The 18,839-nt window shown below is 37.9% G+C and overlaps 1 protein-coding gene across 1 annotated transcript; it reads left to right on the top strand.

Moving 5' to 3' along the window:
* Positions 1–18,263: 18,263 nt before the first annotated feature.
* LOC142165464 (uncharacterized) lies at positions 18,264–18,569 on the top strand. The gene has a single exon (XM_075224013.1). It carries the CDS (start codon positions 18,264–18,266, stop codon positions 18,567–18,569), a length of 306 nt encoding a protein of 101 aa, XP_075080114.1.
* The last annotated feature ends 270 nt before the right edge of the window (positions 18,570–18,839 follow it).

Here is an 18,839-nt window from a genome sequence, read left to right as displayed (position 1 = left end):
CGTCGAGGAGGAGGAAGGTGGTCGACGCAGCAAGCAGAAAACTCGAGCTTGAAGCAGCCTCAATGGAGGGAAGGCAGCACCGCCATGGACGACGATGGCAAAGCTCAGAGACGACGGAGCAACAGCAGTGACGCTGCTGGAGCAGGTTGAAGAAGATGAAGCAGTAGCAACACACAAAACATGGCATCCATGGCGATGGGTTTTCCTTCCATTTTGGCCGAGGGTTTTCCGGCGAAGCAGACGGGGAAGTCGACGTGGATGGTGGTGACGTTGGTTGTTCTGAGTAGATGAAGAATAAGGTAAGGGCAGCCATGGTTGTGTGCTTGGAGCTTTGGAGAAGAAGTGAAGAAGAAGGGAAGGGATGGGGGCGGGTGAGTTCTTTTTGTTTTTTTTAGGGTTTTTGTTTTTGTGTTTTGCTTTGTGTTAGGCCAAAATGAAGAGTGGGTGTTGGGTTAATGGGTTAATGGGGCGGAACGGGTCGACCCGGTCTGAAGTGGACTGGGTCGTGGGGAAGATTGGACAATTGTTTGGGCCTGGGGTTGAAATTTGAAGAAGTGGCCCAATCCGATTTTTCTTTGTATTTTTGTTATCTTTTCTTCTTTTATTTTTCTAAAACTAAATTATAAAAATACTTAAATGATTATTAAGAACTAAATTAAGTTATGAAAGCGCAAATTAACTACCAATAACAATTAACGCACAATTAAGTAATAATTAAGCATAAAATTGTATATTTGGACATTAAATGCAAAAGATGCCTATTTTTGTAATTTTCATTTTTTGTAAACAAACTTAATTACTAACAATTGTAGAATTAAATCCTACATGCAAAATGCGACATATTTTTGTATATTTTTATTAATTTAACAAATAAACATGCACAGAAAAATACAAATAATTATTCAAAATATCACAAAATTGCACACCAAGGAAAATCATTTTATTTTGAATTTTTGGGAGTAATTCTCATATAGGGCAAAAATCACGCGCTTACAGCTGCCCCTCTTTGCCCGAAGACATGAAGGGTTTTCGCGCAAAGATAAAGTGAGCGATTTTTGTCCATCCGAGTACTCCGTGTGAAGCATTTTTTTTATTTTTTATTTTGAAAAAGATTTAATCGAACCTTTGCTTCAAAGGTTTCCTACATATCCCTGGCTAAAGGAGAATCAGGTTAATGTAGTTCGGAAAGTTTTGGTAGCTGGGACTACCGTGGGACTGCAGTGCTTGTTGTTACTGTTGTTGTTGTTGCTACCACCGCTTTACTGACCGCCTTATTACAACCAAAGGAAATTGAAACTAAACTAACTATTTATGCATGTCACTTGCTAGTTACAAGATTCTTATCTATGATTCTTTTGTAACTTGATCTCGGGTCTTAGCTGATTTTTCTTGTAGACTTCGATCCGAATCTTGATGCTTGCAAGTTGTAGGTGCCTGTTTATTTCTGCGACACTGAGTGAGACGGGAGTGGTAGAACTCGGGGTCTTGATCGAAACTCGGAGCGATCCGCCCTTCGTTTTTTCAAGCATCTCGGAACATCTTCTCTTTTTTTTTATTCTGGGTTGAGGCTCATCTCGTGGGTCTTCTCGATCCGTGCGCCTCGAGGTCAGACCTACGGGGAAAAAACAAACGAACGAAATTTTCTGCCCCAGTTTCACTAGGAAAATTTCGTGAGTTATTTGCCAGGAAGTTCATAGCATTGATGAAGGAATTGGATCAATGATATTGCCACAAGGTAAGAATACTCAGTTTAGGGTTGGAACCCTAAGGCTGGCAGAATGGAAATGTTCAGTTCAGGGTTGGAGCCCTAATGCTGACTAGCTGGGGAGAAGCTCAGTTTAGAGTTGAAACTCTAATGTTGACCAACTGGGGAAAAGTTCAGTTTAGGGTTGGGGCCCTAATGCTGACTGAATGGACAGAAGCTCAGTTTTAGGGTTGATGCCATAATGCTGACTAAGGAAAAGTTCAGTTTAGGGTTTAAAACTCTAATCCTGATTAAAGGGAAAAGTTCAGTTTAGGGTTTAAAACCCTAATGCTAACTAAATGGAAGAAGTTCAGTTTAGGGTTTACAACCCTAATGCTGACTGAATGGAAAAAGTTCAGTTTAGGGTTTAAAACCCTAATGCTGACTAAATGGAAAAGTTCAGTTTAGGGTTTAAAACTTAATGCTGACTAAATGGAAAAGTACAGTTTAGGGTTTTAAAACCCTAATGCTGACTGAAGGAAAAGAGTTCAGTTTAGGGTTTAAAACGCTAACGTTGACTTAATGGAAAAGTTCAGTTTAGGGTTTAAAACCCTAATGCTGAATAAAGGAGAAGTTCAGTTTAGAGTTTAAAACCCTAATGCAGACTCAATAGAAAAAGTTCAGTTTAGGGTTTAAAACCCTAATGCTGACTAAATGGAAAAAGTTCAGTTTAGGGTTTAAAACCCTAATGCTGACTAAATGGAAAGAGTTCAGTTTAGGGTTTAAAACCCTAATGCTGATTGAAAGGAAAAGTTCAGTTTAGGGTTTAAAACCCTAATGCTAACTGAAGGAAAGAGTTCAGTTTAGGGTTTAAAACCCTAATGCTGACTAAATGGAAAAGTTCAGTTTAGGGTTTGAAACCCTAATGCTGACTGAAAGGAAAAGTTCAGTTTAGGGTTTAAAACCCTAATGCTGACTGAATGGAAAAAGTTCAGTTTAGGGTTTAAAACCCTAATGCTGACTGAAGGAAAAGAGTTCAGTTTAGGGTTTTAAAACCCTAATGCTGACTGAAGGAAAAGAGTTCAGTTTAGGGTTTAAAACCTTAATGCTGACTAAAGGAAAAGTTCAGTTTAGGGTTTAAAACCCTAATACTGATTAAATGGAAAGGTTCAGTTTAAGGTTTAAAACCCTAATCCTGATTAAAGGGAAACATTCAGTTTAGGGTTTAAAACCCTAATCCTGATTAAATGGAAAAAGTTCAGTTTAGGGTTTAAAACCCTAATGCTGACTAAACGGAAAAAGTTCAGTTTAAGGTTTCAAACCCTAATACTGACTGGCTGGAAAGAGTTCAGTTTAGGGTTTAAAACCCTAATGCTGACTAAGGGAAAGAGTTTAGTTTAGGGTTTTAAAACCCTAATGTTGACTTAATGGAAAAAGTTCAGTTTAGGGTTTAAAACCCTAATGCTGACTAAACGAAAAAAGTTCAGTTTAGGGTTTAAAACCCTAATGCTGACTAAATGAAAAAGTTCAGTTTAGGGTTTAAAACCCTAATGCTGACTGAATGGAAAATGTTCAGTTTAGGGTTTAAAACCTTAATGCTGACTGAAGGAAAGAGTTCAGTTTAGGGTTTAAAACCCTAATGCTGACTGAAGGAAAAAAGTTCAGTTTAAGGTTTAAAACCCTAATGCTGACTGAAGGAAAGAGTTCAATTTAGGGTTTAAAACCCTAATGTTGACTGAAGGAACAAAGTTCAGTTTAGGGTTTTAAAACCCTAATGTTGACTCAATGGAAAAGTTTAGTTTAGGGTTTAAAACCCTAATGCTGACTAAATGGAAAAGTTCAGTTTAGGGTTTAAAACCCTAAAGCTGACTGAATGGAAAAAGTTTAGTTTAGGGTTTAAAACCCTAATGCAGACTGAAGGAAAAGAGTTCAGTTTAGGGTTTTAAAACCCTAATGCTGACTGAAGGAAAAGAGTTCAGTTTAGGGTTTAAAACCCTAATGCAGACTAAAGGAAAAAAGTTCAATTTAGGGTTTAAAACCCTAATGCTGACTGAATTGAAAAAGTTCAGTTTAGAGTTTAAAACCCTAATGCTGACTAAAGGAAAAGAGTTTAGTTTAGGGTTTAAAACCCTAATGCTGACTAAATGGAAAAGAGTTCAGTTTAGGGTTTAAAACCCTAATACTGACTGAGTGAAATAAGTTCAGTTTAGGGTTTAAAACCCTAATGCTGACTAAATGGAAAAGTTCAGTTTAGAGTTTAAAACTCTAATGCTGACTAAATGGAAAAGAGTTCAGTTTAGGGTTTAAAACCCTAATGCTGACTGAGTGGAAAAAGTTCAGTTTAGGGTTTAAAACCCTAATGCTGACTAAATGGAAAAGTTCAGTTTAGGGTTTAAAACCCTAATGCTGACTGAATGGAAAAAAGTTCAGTTTAGGGTTTAAAACCCTAATGCTGACTAAAGGAAAGAGTTCAGTTTAGGGTTTAAAACCCTAATGCTGACTAAAGGAAAAGTTCAGTTTAGGGTTTAAAACCCTAATACTGACTGGCTGGAAAGAGTTCAGTTTAGGGTTTAAAACCCTAATGCTGACTGAATGGAAAAAGTTCAGTTTAGGGTTTAAAACCCTAATGCTGACTGAATGAAAAAAGTTCAGTTTAGGGTTTAAAACCCTAATGCTGACTAAAGGAAAGAGTTCAGTTTAGGGTTTAAAACCCTAATGCTGACTAAATGGCAAAGAGTTCAGTTTAGGGTTTAAAACCCTAATGCTGACTGAGTGGAAAAAGTTCAGTTTAGGGTTTAAAACCCTAATGCTGACTAAATGGAAAAGTTCAGTTTAGGGTTTAAAACCTTAATGCTGACTGAATGGTAAAGTTCAGTTTAGGGTTTAAAACCTTAATGCTGACTAAAGGAAAAAGTTCAGCTTAGGGTTTAAAACCCTAATGCTGACTGAAGGAAAGAGTTCAGTTTAGGGTTTAAAACCCTAATGTTGACTGAAGGAACAAAGTTCAGTTTAGGGTTTTAAAACCCTAATGTTGACTAAATGGAAAAGTTTAGTTTAGGGTTTAAAACCCTAATGCTGACTAAATGGAAAAGTTCAGTTTAGGGTTTAAAACCCTAATGCTGACTGAATGGAAAAAGTTCAGTTTAGGGTTTAAAACCCTAATGCTGACTGAAGGAAAAGAATTCTGTTTAGGGTTTTAAAACCCTAATGCTGACTGAAGGAAAAGAGTTCAGTTTAGGGTTTAAAACCCTAATGCAGACTAAACGAAAAAGTTCAGTTTAGGGTTTAAAACCCTAATGCTGACTGAATTGAAAAAGTTCAGTTTAGAGTTTAAAACCCTAATGCTGACTAAAGGAAAAGAGTTTAGTTTAGGGTTTAAAACCCTAATGCTGTCTAAATGGAAAAGAGTTCAGTTTAAGGTTTAAAACCCTAATACTGACTGAGTGGAAAAAGTTCAGTTTAGGGTTTAAAACCCTAATGCTGACTAAATGGAAAAGTTCAGTTTAGAGTTTAAAACTCTAATGCTGACTAAATGGAAAAGAGTTCAGTTTAGGGTTTAAAACCCTAATGCTGACTGAGTGGAAAAAGTTCAGTTTAGGGTTTAAAACCCTAATGCTGACTAAATGGAAAAGTTCAGTTTAGGGTTTAAAACCCTAATGCTGACTGAATGGAAAAAAGTTTAGTTTAGGGTTTAAAACCCTAATGCTGACTGAATGGGAAAATTCAGTTTAGGGTTTAAAACCCTAATGCTGACTAAAGGAAAAAGTTCAGTTTAGGGTTTAAAACCCTAATGCTGACTGAAGGAAAAGATCAGTTTAAGGTTTAAAACCCTAATGCTGACTGAATGGAAAAGAGTTCAGTTTAGGGTTTAAAGCCCTAATGCTGACTGAATGAAAAAAGTTCAGTTTAGGGTTTAAAACCCTAATGCTGACTAAAGGAAAGAGTTCAGTTTAGGGTTTAAAACCCTAATGTTGACTGAATGGAAAAAGTTCAGTTTAGGGTTTAAAACCCTAATGCTGACTGAAGGAAAAGAGTTCAGTTTAGGGTTTAAAACCCTAATGCTGACTAAATGGAAAAGAGTTCAGTTTAGGGTTTAAAACCCTAATGCTGACTGAGTGGAAAAAGTTCAGTTTAGGGTTTAAAACCCTAATGCTGACTAAATGAAAAAGTTCAGTTTAGGGTTTAAAACCCTAATGCTGACTAAATGGCAAAGAGTTCAGTTTAGGGTTTAAAACCCTAATGCTGACTGAGTGGAAAAAGTTCAGTTTAGGGTTTAAAACCCTAATGCTGACTAAATGGAAAAGTTCAGTTTAGGGTTTAAAACCTTAATGCTGACTGAATGGTAAAGTTCAGTTTAGGGTTTAAAACCTTAATGCTGACTAAAGGAAAAAGTTCAGCTTAGGGTTTAAAACCCTAATGCTGACTGAAGGAAAAGATCAGTTTAGGGTTTAAAACCCTAATGCTGACTGAATGGAAAAGAGTTCAGTTAAGGGTTTAAAACCCTAATGCTGACTAAAGGGAAGAGTTCAGTTTAGGGTTTAAAACTCTAATGCTGACTAAATGGAAAAGTTCAGTTTAGGGTTTAAAACCCTAATGCTGACTGAATGGGAAAGTGTTCAGTTTAGGGTTTAAAACCCTAATGCTGACTGAATGGGAAAAAGTTCAGTTTTTAGGGTTTAAAACCCTAATGCTGACTAAATGGAAAAGTTCAGTTTAGGGTTTAAAACCCTAATGCTGACTGGCTGGGGACAAAGTTCGAGGATACTAACTGACCTCTTTTTTTTGAATTTTCTTGTTTTAGTAGAAGATAAAAGGGAATCACTTGGAAACTTACCTTTCGAGTGAATTCCTTACTGCCAAACTGTTTCTTGTACTCATGTACCTTCTTCTTTGGGTGACACTTGCTTCTTGCACGGTTGTCTTGGATTATACCTGTTTCAACTTCTCAAACAAAGAACAATTGTTAGTTCGGAAATGGCGGTTGGTTCGGTGACCTTGATTGTTCCCATTGCTTTGTTGCGTCCTTATTTCTGTTGAGAAATCCTGTCATTGATTGGATTCAATTGGCGAAACCCTTTTGGACTGCTCAGGCTTGTATTTCCAAATTCCGTGATGATTTGCCTTGTAAGGCTCTTTTTGTGTCCCGTTTTTCTTGGAGATCCTCAACGGGGATTTTACTGGGGATACTCTGTGGGGATTTGTTCAAGGGGAAGTTCTGTGGGGATTTGTACAAAGGGGACTTGCTGGGGATTTGTTGCAAAACGGGCTTTTCAGGATTTGTTGGGGTAAGCTCGCTGGGGAATTTTTACAAAGGGACTCGCTGGGATTTGTTGGGGAAATCCCTCTTTTTTTATTATTATTAACAAAGGGAGACCCTGTGGGGATCTGTACAAGAGGAAAAATCTGTGGGGATTTTGCTGGGGCAGACTCTTTGGGTAATATTTACAAATGGAGGCTTTGTGGGGATTGTTTTTTTTTTGTGTCTGGGATTTTTGATCCTCAAACCTAAACTGCAGTGGGCTAATCGCGTGGGACTTAACCTTTCCAACTTTAATCTTACCTTTGTAGGACTTTCTTTGGGGAATCGTGTGGGAATCGCGTTGGTTTTTTAAACTTCGTGGAGGCGATTAACCATGTGAAAACTCAAACCTTTCAACTTTAATTGCCTTTATAGGCTGCCATGACCAGTCGAGGTCGTCTTGATGCCCCCTGCTGAGGCTGGGTGCCTTTTGCACATCAGCGTGTATCAAACGAAAGCCCTGTAAATCAGTCTTGCCAATCTTTCTTTGTCTTGGTTTTGGAACAGTGTTAGACCAAAAGGGATTCAAAGAGAAACAAATAATTGAATGGAGAGAGTTTAAAACTAGAAGTGTCCCTTTCGGGGAAATGAGAGAAGGACTTATCCGGAGTACATGCGGACTTCAATGAACATGACATGCCTTTTGGACTGGATGCCTGATCTGTGTAAACCATCTGACTCCCAAATATTTATCGCAACTTTACTTTGAATACCGAGGAACCCTTCTAGGACTCTGTTGATGACGGTGGTTGTGAGGATCTCATTTTCGATCATGGGCGCCCTTTGCGGGTTTGCACGAGCTGACATTTTCATTTCATTTCTTACCATCTCCTTATAGTTCCCGTGTGGGTGTTCACTAACAAGACTTCTCATTTGATTTTCTCTGCTTATCGTCGCCTTACGGTGCCCGTGTGGGTTTTCACCAATAAGACTCTCTCATTTTATTCTTCTCATTTTGTTGTATCAGGTCCAAATAACTCCATCCTCCCATTTTGAACCGCTTTGCCGATTGATCAGAAGGACTTGAACAAGGTTTGGGGTAAAAAGAATTTGGGTTGAACTACAACTTTGGAACCTTTTGGGCGGGATCATTGCCGAACCATTATAACTTCTGCCCCAGTTTCACTTTTGGGGGACTTCTTGGATTTTTGTTTTGGTGTGACTGAACCCCAAGGAGAGGTTGCCTACGTATCCTTTCGGAATCAAGTCAGACGTAGTTCAGAACTTTTGTTTTTGGATTTTTTTTTATTTACTTTTTTTTGTATATATATTTTCTTATTTTTCCAATTCTTTCTTCTTCTTTTTTCATTTTTCTTTTTCATTTCAATTTTTTTTTTCATTTTATTTTCAATAATATTTTCAGGTTCCAAAGAGGGTAATCAAAGAAGAGTGACCAGCTCAAATGGGTTTTGCAAAGGGTTGATAGTGTTTGGGTAGCGAAAATGAAAGCCTTCGTCATCTCAACCGGAAAAGATTTCATTATATAAAGGATCCAACATAGTACCTTTTGACTGCATTTGCATTGACAGTTATTTCAAGGACATTTCCTTCGATGTGTCCCAAATACAACGCACTCTTTTTGGCAGTACTCTTGTTGTAATGTATGGACCTTTCCAATTTCGGGAATCAATTTTCCTTCAGTTGTTCCAACTCTTTGTCTTGTTTCCTTAAGCTATTCTTCATTGCGACCCAATTCTTGATTCATTATTTCGAGGTCTGACAGAGTTTTAAGATCCGAGCATGAAGTCCGCAAGCATGTCATATTATTGAAATCTGCATTTAACAGAACTAAAAGAGAATGAGAAAATTGACAAGATTTGAAGATAGAAGGGTTTACATCGGAAAGTAAGACAATAAAGTAAAACATCTGGATCACACCCTGAGATAATCCAGATGCAGAAAGGATAGCAAGACTGGCTACCGAGACTCCCGTCTGATGGGGAACTTTCAGGCTTGACAATCATTTTTTGGCTTTTCTTCTGTCTCGGCAATGGCTGCAATAGCCTTCAGTGCCGGATCAAATTCCTCAGCTTCACAGATCATTCCGTCTATTGGCCCATTTGTGAGAGTAGGCAAGGGAATGTTCATCATATTAGGAACCTTTTCGTCCCAGTGAACGATTCTTTCAGCTTCAATCAAGTCCTCAACTGCTATTTTGAGGGTCCAATGACCAACAGACTTTTGTACCGTGCCCCACTGCTCCAGAGTGGTATTCACATCTAGTATCAGCTCGATGCAGGGAGGGGGGGACTCAGTGTTTGGCCGATTTGGGGCCACTGGCTACAGCAGACTTCGCCTGACTAGCTTTTGGAACAAGCCTGAGTATGATTCACCAATAGAGGTGAACTGATTCCTTTTGAAAGACTCTCTTGGGTGACGATTGTACTGATGAACATTTGATTGGGGGACTATATGGAGCTTGGTAAGGATGGGCGTTTCTGGGAGGTGGAGCTCAGTTTTGTGTATAATGTTGTGGCCGCGTGCAAGGCTGCTCATCACTGCATACCAACAAAACCAATCACCTGAACAGAACCTGGCTAATTTACTCACACACACAACCTTGTTAGTTTTGAAGCATTTAACATATAGGAAATCGCACGATGGGATGCAATGCACCTAAACAGTTAAACGCTTTTACCATGTGTTTGAACGGGTTGCATGTTTCATCCCGATCCTAAACTAGCCCTCTTCACTATGTACCTCTTTTCTTTTATTCTTGCCTCTCTTTAGTCACTCTTGATCTTGTTTTGCCGCTCTTTTATTTTTTTGCACTCTTTTTTTCTTTTTCTTTTTTTTCTATTTTCTTTTTCACTCGATTTTCTTTTTCCTTTTCTTTCAGTTTTTTTTTCAATTTATTTTATAGCTATGATCGAATCCGATGGAGATTGCCTACGTATCATGACCCCGCATGAATTAGATCTTGCGTAGTTCGGGCCAAATGAAAGGTAAAAGTAATGAAACATTTTTTTTTCTTCATAATAAAAAATTGGGTTGCAACACTCACAAAATGCAACCGAACGGTTATTTTTTTGCAAACGTGGCCCCTTCCAAATTTCACATGAATTTTGAGGCCGGGGAGGATCATTTTACAAACTTGTCCGTTCTTTTACGAAAATAACCTTTCGACAACTGAAAGATACTCTAAGGCTACTTCGGTAAGAACGGTTTAAGACGCGACCGAAGCTGGCTCGGCTTATTATGACAAAATTCAAACGGTATTCACCCGACCGCTGACTCTTTGTTTTTTTTTTGTTTGTTTTTTTTTCAAATTACAATAAAAACCTGGTGTTGCAAACACGACCCTTCAGCGCCTCAGGGCGAAGGTTTTTAAGGCTGTGTGGGTCAACTGGATAAAAAATACTAAACAAGACCCAAAGGTGGTTGTTTATGCAAAGTCAGCCTTCCGGCGTCCCTTTCGGGAACATTCGGCTATTTATGACAAAACAGCATCACCTGACTTATTTATGACTCTTTTTATCGTTTTTTTTTCAAATTAGAAAACTCAATATTGCCAACACGGCCTTTCAACGCCTCGGTGACGAGGATTTTAAGGCTGTGTGGGTCAACTGGACCAAACCTTAAAAAATGACCCAAAGGTGGCTGTTTATGCAAAGTCAGCCTTCCGGCGTCCCTTTCGAGAACATTCGGCTATTTATGACAAAACAGCATCACCTGACTTATTTATGACTCTTTTTATCGTTTTTTCAAATTAGAAAACTCAATATTGCCAACACGGCCTTTCAACGCCTCGGTGACGAAGATTTTAAGGCTGTGTGGGTCAACTGGACCAAACCTTAAAAAATGACCCAAAGGTGGCTGTTTATGCAAAGTCAGCCTTCCGGCGTCCCTTTCGGGAACATTTGGCTATTTATGACAAAACAACATCACCTGACTTATTTATGACAGATTTAAAATTTGACATATATTTTTGGCTATTTTTAGCAAAAGGGAAGGTTGGACACCACCCAACTTATTTATGGCAAAATTTAAAATTTGACACGTTTTAATTTATTTATTGATTTTTGGCTATTTTAGAAAAAGGTGAGGTTGGACCCGATGAAGGTTGCCTACGTATCTCGCATCCTACGAGAATCAAACCGGCATAGTTCTTGCATCGAAAATGGAGTAACTAGACTAACCCTTATTTTTGGAATTTTTGAAAGAAATGCTTTAAAAGAAGAAAGAAAATTTTGTTTATTTTGATTTTTGTTTTATTTTTTAAAGAAAGACTTCTAAAAATTTATTTGCTTTTGACTTGAACTTTGGAAATGTTTTTTTTTCTTTATTATTTTTTAAACAAAAAGAAAATGTGTTTGGTTGATTTTTTTTTGTTTGTTTTACCTTTTCTACGGAAGAAAAAATGTATATGATGTTGCCTTTTAAATTTTGAAAGAGGGACTTTTAAGAAAATGATGTGGAATTCTGAGTTTTATTTATTCACAAAAGCACTTCTAAAGAAAAATCCTAATATTTTGAAATTCAATTTTTCAAATCTTTTTTTTTTTGGACATTATACAAAAAAGAGACTAAAAAGCAAAGAGTATTTTTTTTGGATTTTTGTTGCTGCTTTTTAATTCTTATTTCATTTTTTCATATGAAAGACTTCAGAAAGAAGGAGACTATTTTTTTTTATTTTTTTTATTTGAGTTTAAAGAAAACTTCTATATTATTTTTTATTTCTTTTTTTTTTGTATTTTCTAAAGAAACATTTATAAAGAAAGAACTAAAGAAAAATATATTTTTTTGGATTTTTAAAAATTGGGGCTGGAACCGATGAGGTTTGCCTACGTATCTCACATCCGGTGAGAATCAGACTCGCGTAGTTCGGTCGGATCAAAATAGGGGAAACAAAAATAAAATCCTTTAAAGAAAAGAAAAATAACTATTTTTCTGGAATTTTGTTTATATGTTTTTTTTATTTTATTTTATTATTTATTTTTTAAAAAGAAACCAAGGAAATACTTATACATTTTAAACTTCCTTTTTTCATTTTTTTTGAAATTTCGAAAATCTTTTAAAGAGTACTACAAATGAACAATAATTTTTTTGATTTTTATTTATATATTTATATATATTTTGGATTTTGAAAGTGATTAAAAGGAATAGTCAAACTGAAAGACAAGCTTTGTTTTTTCATTTTTTTTTTACATATATTTTTTTTTAAAGAAAATTCTGGTGAGGTTTTGACATTACTTGAAAATTGGTTTCCAAAAGAATAAGTAATTATCTCCCTACCCTGCTATTCTTTTTTTGAAAATTTTTCGGAAATCGGTCAACATGCAGATCTAAAGCAAATAGATGCGCAAAACAAACGGGATGCAGCAGGATGGTCTTTTCATTCCAGGTTGCCTGTCCTAGACGGACCCAACCCCTGTGTTGAGTCCCCTATGTCAAATGCAACATGATGCAAATAAGCGTTCCTACATAGGGATCTGGCATGAGGTTTCGTTATACTAGGTTTATAACCTGGGTAGATGTTCTAGACTGTGTACCCGAGCGGACAACTCGAGTCGAGGAGGGGCAACTTACCGGGAACCAAAAGGTCGTCCGGCTTCGTAACTTATCCGTCCTCTTTCTTATTTCAGGTATTGACGCTAACAGAATAGGGAGCCTCGACCAGCGAGCTTCTCCCCGGAGGTGAAGAGAGAAGGGTTTCGGCACAATTTATATACAGTTCAGATAATATCAAAGCGGTGAAAGACAACATTTAGCACGTTATGTCAAAACATGTAATAAATATCAGATAATAAAGCCAAATATAACAATTATTCTAAGCTCGAATTCTTGAACCCTAAACCAGTGGTTCTGGGTTAAATCCCCAGCAGAGTCGCCAGAGCTGTCACACCTCCTTTTTGCGCGCCCGCCCCGAAGGATAAAAGCGCGAGGGAGTTTTTTCAATTTAAGTGACAATATTCGAAATGGGATTATTTATTTAATTCAGAGTCGCCACTTGGGAAGGTTTGGCTTTTGGTGTCCCAAGTCACCGGTTTATCTTGAATCCCAAATCGAGGAAATTTTCGACTTTTCCAAATGAAGTCTGCGAACCAGAAATTCTAAGTAAGGAATTCTATTGACCCGAGGGAAGGTGTTAGGCACCCTCGAATCCCGTGGTTCTAGCACGGTCGCTTAAATTGTTATAATGGCTAAATATCTGATTTAAATACATGTTGTGACTTATGTGCTTTTATTAAGTTTAAACCGCTTTTATTATTATCATTTATTTTTATAGAATTGCAACGTCGTGAAAATGCATCTCGAACCACGTCACAATCAATGCACCCGTGGTCGTCGACACATTTTGACTCCGTTGAGATTTGGATTTGGGTCACATCAATGTGCACCCGTGTTTAAGAAAGTTAGATTATTAAAGGTCCGCCTAAAGCAACTAGCGTATTGTTATTTTGGGAAGGCCGTAAAATTCGCTAAACGGCCTGTCCCGAATTCTAAGTATTTTAATATATACATTTAGAGGGCCCCGCAGCTTGTGCATTTTCGTTTGTCGAGGCTCGTCTCATTTTTATTTAAAAGGATAAACCTACAGTGACTATATTTTCTATTAAGTTCATCTCTAAAATAAAAGAAAATCTCTTAATTAATTACATGCTAAAAACGTAACTTATTAGTTACTAGTTTACGGCTAATGCGAATGGAAAATTGCGACTGAGTTTGTACAAAGAAAAACTGCTTTCATTCTATATTCTATTATTCAATAATACTAAAACGTGAGATTGACACACCATAATATCAAAACAGATTAACTATTCTCTGATTAATTTAAACTAACATTATTAGATGAATAAGTTATACATATGCGACATCATTACTCATTTAATCAATCAACTACATTTTTATACAAAGAAAGGAAAATTATATTCAAACACAAATCTAAACATGAGGGATTCAACAGGAACAAAGCCTGATTAATATTTCATTTCTCTTCAATCCGAGAATATACAAATGTGTACCTGGAAATGGCAGTACGAGAACAAAAGAAGGAGAAGTCAACAGCAATAATAACACAGCAACAGCAGGTTCAGCAACACCGCAAACCAGTAATAACCAGTAGAATAACCCAGCAACGGATTGAAAAAATCAGCAATACCAAAGTGCAATCACAGTCAAAACAGAAGAGAGACGGATACAAGATGCAGTAGTTTACTGATTTTGAATAACACTCGAGAAAAGACAAACAGAATTTATTCAAGTAGAAGTTCAAGTTGTCTTTCTCTTCTTCAAAACTCTACCACACTTCTTCAGATTTTCAGAAAGTATTACTCTCAAAAATATTTTCCCAAATAATAATCCTCTCCCCCTTTAAGTCTTCCTTTTCTCTCTTTATGTTCAAGTCCAAGTTTTTTCTCTCCAAGTCTAGTCCTCCTTTAATGTCAAGAAATGACTCTATGTATAGAAAGACAAGTCTTCAATTCCCAACCCCAAATTATTCCTTAATGGCATGCTTTGTCCCACTTATTAATGTTTTCTTTATTTTAAACTTTGTCCCTCATACCTACATTAAATAAATACATCTACCACAACCCATTACAATTTGTCCCCCATGCTTACATAAACAAATGCAATATTCTCCTCCACTACATTATGTTTTGTCCCCCATTATGTTAAACAATTATATCACCCACACCCCATTATATTTTGTCCCTCATGCTTAACATAAAGAATCAAAATAATGTTCAATTACCAAACTACCCCTCCGACGTTATTGCAATTACAAATTCTACCCCTGAATGCAATGCAATTTACCAAACTACCCCCATCAGCTCTAAACAATCAATTAATCATAACTTGACCAAAATATAGCCAAGATGACCAATTTCTCAACAATCTTCAACAACAAATCACATGAACACGATGAACAACACAACTCCAAATTAATGGAAATAAATCAACCATATCGGGAATCAATCCTGGTTAATTTAGACCATCAATGGATGAGCAAGGATACAACAATACAAACAACAAAATACATGATTCAAACTAAATCAACAAATCAAAAACAAACATAAAACTCACATTAAATCACTGGATTAAACATGAACTTCAAGCAAAGATGAACATGAACTAAAAACAACAAAACATGACGGATTAAAACGATTCAAACAACATTAATAATTTCTGGAAAATACATAACAACACATGAAACAAATTGAAGAAATAATTAATTAAATTTCAATTTGAATCTAACAAACTAACAAATATTTAAACGATAATACAAACATGAAAAACAACTAATTAATCTTTCATTTGAAATCTGAAAAATTAATTTAACAAAGCACATGAACAAACTAAAAAAAATTAATTCAAACGATAGACATGAACAAAACAAACATTTGCCGATTTTAGATTCGAGAAATATCAAAATAAAATACGGACAAAAATAAAAACTCAAAATCTACTAACCGGATCGAAACGACGAACAAACGACTAACCAACGACGAACTCGACGAGCCTCGACCAAAGTTCGAACAAACAATGATGAATACGAACCTAATTAGTTGGCGTTGGAACAGTATTGATGAGACAGAAGCAGCTGGAGGTGCGCTTGGTTTGTTCGCGCGAAGAAGATGAGGGAAGCAACAGTAGCGTGAAGACAGCTTGGCCATGGTGATGCCCAAGCTCGAAGAGGACGAAGCAGTAACGGAGGTCGTTTGGCCATGGGTCTGTTTGGTTCGAACTGGACGAAGAGCAGCTGTTCGTCGAGGAGGAGGAAGGTGGTCGACGCAGCAAGCAGAAAACTCGAGCTTGAAGCAGCGTCAATGGCGGGAAGGCAGCACCGCCATGGACGACGATGGCAAAGCTCAGAGACGACGGAGCAACAGCAGTGACGCTGCTGGAGCAGGCTGAAGAAGATGAAGTAGTAGCAACACACAAAACATGGCATCCATGGCGATGGGTTTTCCTTCCATTTTGGCCGAGGGTTTTCCGGCGAAGCAGCGGCGAAGCAGACGGGGAGGTCGACGTGGATGGTGGTGACGTTGGTTGTTCTGAGTAGACGAAGAATAAGGTAAGGCCGGCCATGGTTGTGTGCTTGGAGCTTTGGAGAAGAAGTGAAGAAGAAGAGAAGGGATGGGGGCGGGTGAGTTCTTTTTGTTTTTTTTAGGGTTTTTGTTTTTGTGTTTTGCTTTGTGTTAGGCCAAAATGAAGAGTGGGTGTTGGGTTAATGGGTTAATGGGGCAGAACGGGTCGACCCGGTCTGAAGTGGACTGGGTCGTGGGGAAGATTGGACAATTGTTTGGGCCTGGGGTTGAAATTTGAAGAAGTGGCCCAATCCAATTTTTCTTTGTATTTTTGTTATCTTTTCTTCTTTTATTTTTCTAAAACTAAATTATAAAAATACTTAAATGATTATTAAGAACTAAATTAAGTTATGAAAGCGCAAATTAACTACCAATAACAATTAACGCACAATTAAGTAATAATTAAGCATAAAATTGTATATTTGGACATTAAATGCTAAAAATGCAAAAGATGCCTATTTTTGTAATTTTCATTTTTTGTAAACAAACTTAATTACTAACAATTGTAGAATTAAATCCTACATGCAAAATGCAACATATTTTTGTATATTTTTATTAATTTAACAAATAAACATGCACAGAAAAATACAAATAATTATTCAAAATATCACAAAATTGCACACCAAGGAAAATCATTTTATTTTGAATTTTTGGGAGTAATTCTCATATAGGGCAAAAATCACGTGCTTACACTCACTGAGTTGGAGTACTCACTTTACTCCCTGCACCTTGTTTGCAGATGCAGGTATTCATACACCCGGTAGTGGGTTTTGGCTAATCGGTGGCAGAGTTATCGGAGTTTAGCAAGGTGGCTGCCAGCATTCGCAGCACCGTTTTCTCTCCCTTTTTGCTCATCAGTCATGTTTTTGTATATTTCAGACATTATAGTTGTATTTATACTCTAACAGATGCTCGTGACTTGTGACACCCCGGTTAGGGTTGTGTCGGGTTGGGTTTCCATTTTGTTATCTCTATTTCCGCTAAATATTGCCATTGAATCATGTTTGAAGTATCTTTATGTTATTTAACTGTTTAAGAGGGTGAATTGTGTAAATTGGCTGGCCTTGTCTTCACGAGAGGCGACATCACGACCGGGTTCGGGGTTAAGGTCGTGACATTAGGCTTACCTGGTCGTAGAGACCAGGTGTCTTCACGACAGTTTACGGAGGGTGAACTGGGGTCGTGACAATTTTAGTAGAGGAGAGACCACTAGCTTTGGGCATTCAGTCCTTGCTAATAGACTTGTGAGGTTGGATATTTCAGAGCCCAGCCGAGTTCTTGCATGTGTTGTTGCCCAGTCTTCACTATTGGAGCAGATCAAGGCTGGACAATTTGATAATCTGCACTTGGTAACCCTCAAAGAGATGGTACTATAGGATGGTGCCAAGGAGGTTTCTATTGGTGAGGATGGTGTTCTGCAAATTCAGGGTCATTTATTTGTTCCTAATATCGATGGCTTGAGGGTGAGGATTCTAGAGGAGGCACACAGTTCTCGGTATTCCATTCATCCAGGTGCTACAATGATGTATCGCGACTTGAGGCAGCATTATTGGTGGCAGCGGATGAAGAAAGACATAGTGGAGTCTAGGTGCCTAAATTACCAGCAGGTCAAGTATGAGCACCAGAGTCCAGGTGGCCTACTTCAGCAGATGACTATACCTGAGTGGAAATGGGAGCACATTACTATGAACTTCGTATTTGGGTTTCTGCGGACCTTGCGGAGGTTTGACGCAGTTTGGGTCATTGTAGATAGGTTGACCAAGTCAGCACACTTCATTCCAGTTGTGACTACATATACTTTAGAGAAGTTAGCCCATATTAATATTCGGGAGGTAGTTCGGTTGTACGGCGTGCCTGTATAGAGTGAGTTGGGGACTTGTGTGGAGCTCAGCACAACATTCCATCCACAGACCGACGAGCAGTCAGAGTGGACAGTTCAGATATTGGAGGACATGCTCAGAGCATGTGTGATTGACTTTGGTGAATAGTGGGATTTGTTCTTACCCTTGGTCGAGTTTACTTACAACAACAGTTATCAGTCCAACATCGAGATGGCTCCATTTGAGGCTTTATATGGTCGGCGATATCGTTCTCTCATTGGGTGGTTTGAGCCCAGCGAGGCTAAATTATATGGTACTAACTTGGTGAAGGATGCCTTGGAAAAGGTAAAGTTGATCCATGAGCGACTTCGCCCAGCAAGTTTAGACAGAAGAGTTACGCGGATTAGAAGGCGCGTGATACATCAGTTATGGTCAGTGAGAAGGTTCTCTTGAATGTCTCACTGATAAAGGGTATTATGAGATTCAGGAAGAAGGGCAAGCTAAGACCCGGGTTTATAGGCCCGTTTGAGGTGTTGAGGCGAGTTGGGGAAGTTGCTTATGAGCTTGATTTACTTCCCAGCCTATCAAGGGTTCATCCAATATTTCACGTGTCTATGCACCGGAGGTATCACGCTGACTTGTCACATGTGTTAGACTTCGACACTATTCATCTACATGAGATCTTGGGTTATGAGGAGGAGCCAGTTGCTATTGTTACTAGACAGGCTCGCTAGTTGAGGTCCAAGAGGATTTCTGCGGTGAAGGTTCAGTAAAGGGGCCAACCAGTCAAGGAGGCGACCTGGGAGTCGGAGGAGGACATGCAGAGCATATATCCACACTTATTCAGCACTTTAGGTATGAAGCTAAACTCGTTTGAGGACGAACATTTGTTTAAGAGGTAGAGAAAGTAACGATCAGACCGGTCATTTTACTTTCTAGAACCCTGTTCCCCTAAATATGACCTCCCGTACTTGCTTTTATTGATTTATGACTTGCGGGGATGG

The sequence above is a fragment of the Nicotiana tabacum genome, chromosome 10 (assembly GCF_000715075.1).
Source record: "Nicotiana tabacum cultivar K326 chromosome 10, ASM71507v2, whole genome shotgun sequence".
Lineage (NCBI taxonomy): Eukaryota > Viridiplantae > Streptophyta > Magnoliopsida > Solanales > Solanaceae > Nicotiana > Nicotiana tabacum.
The sequence above is the reverse complement of the archived record's forward strand: the minus strand, read 5'-3'. Positions and strand labels throughout refer to the sequence as shown.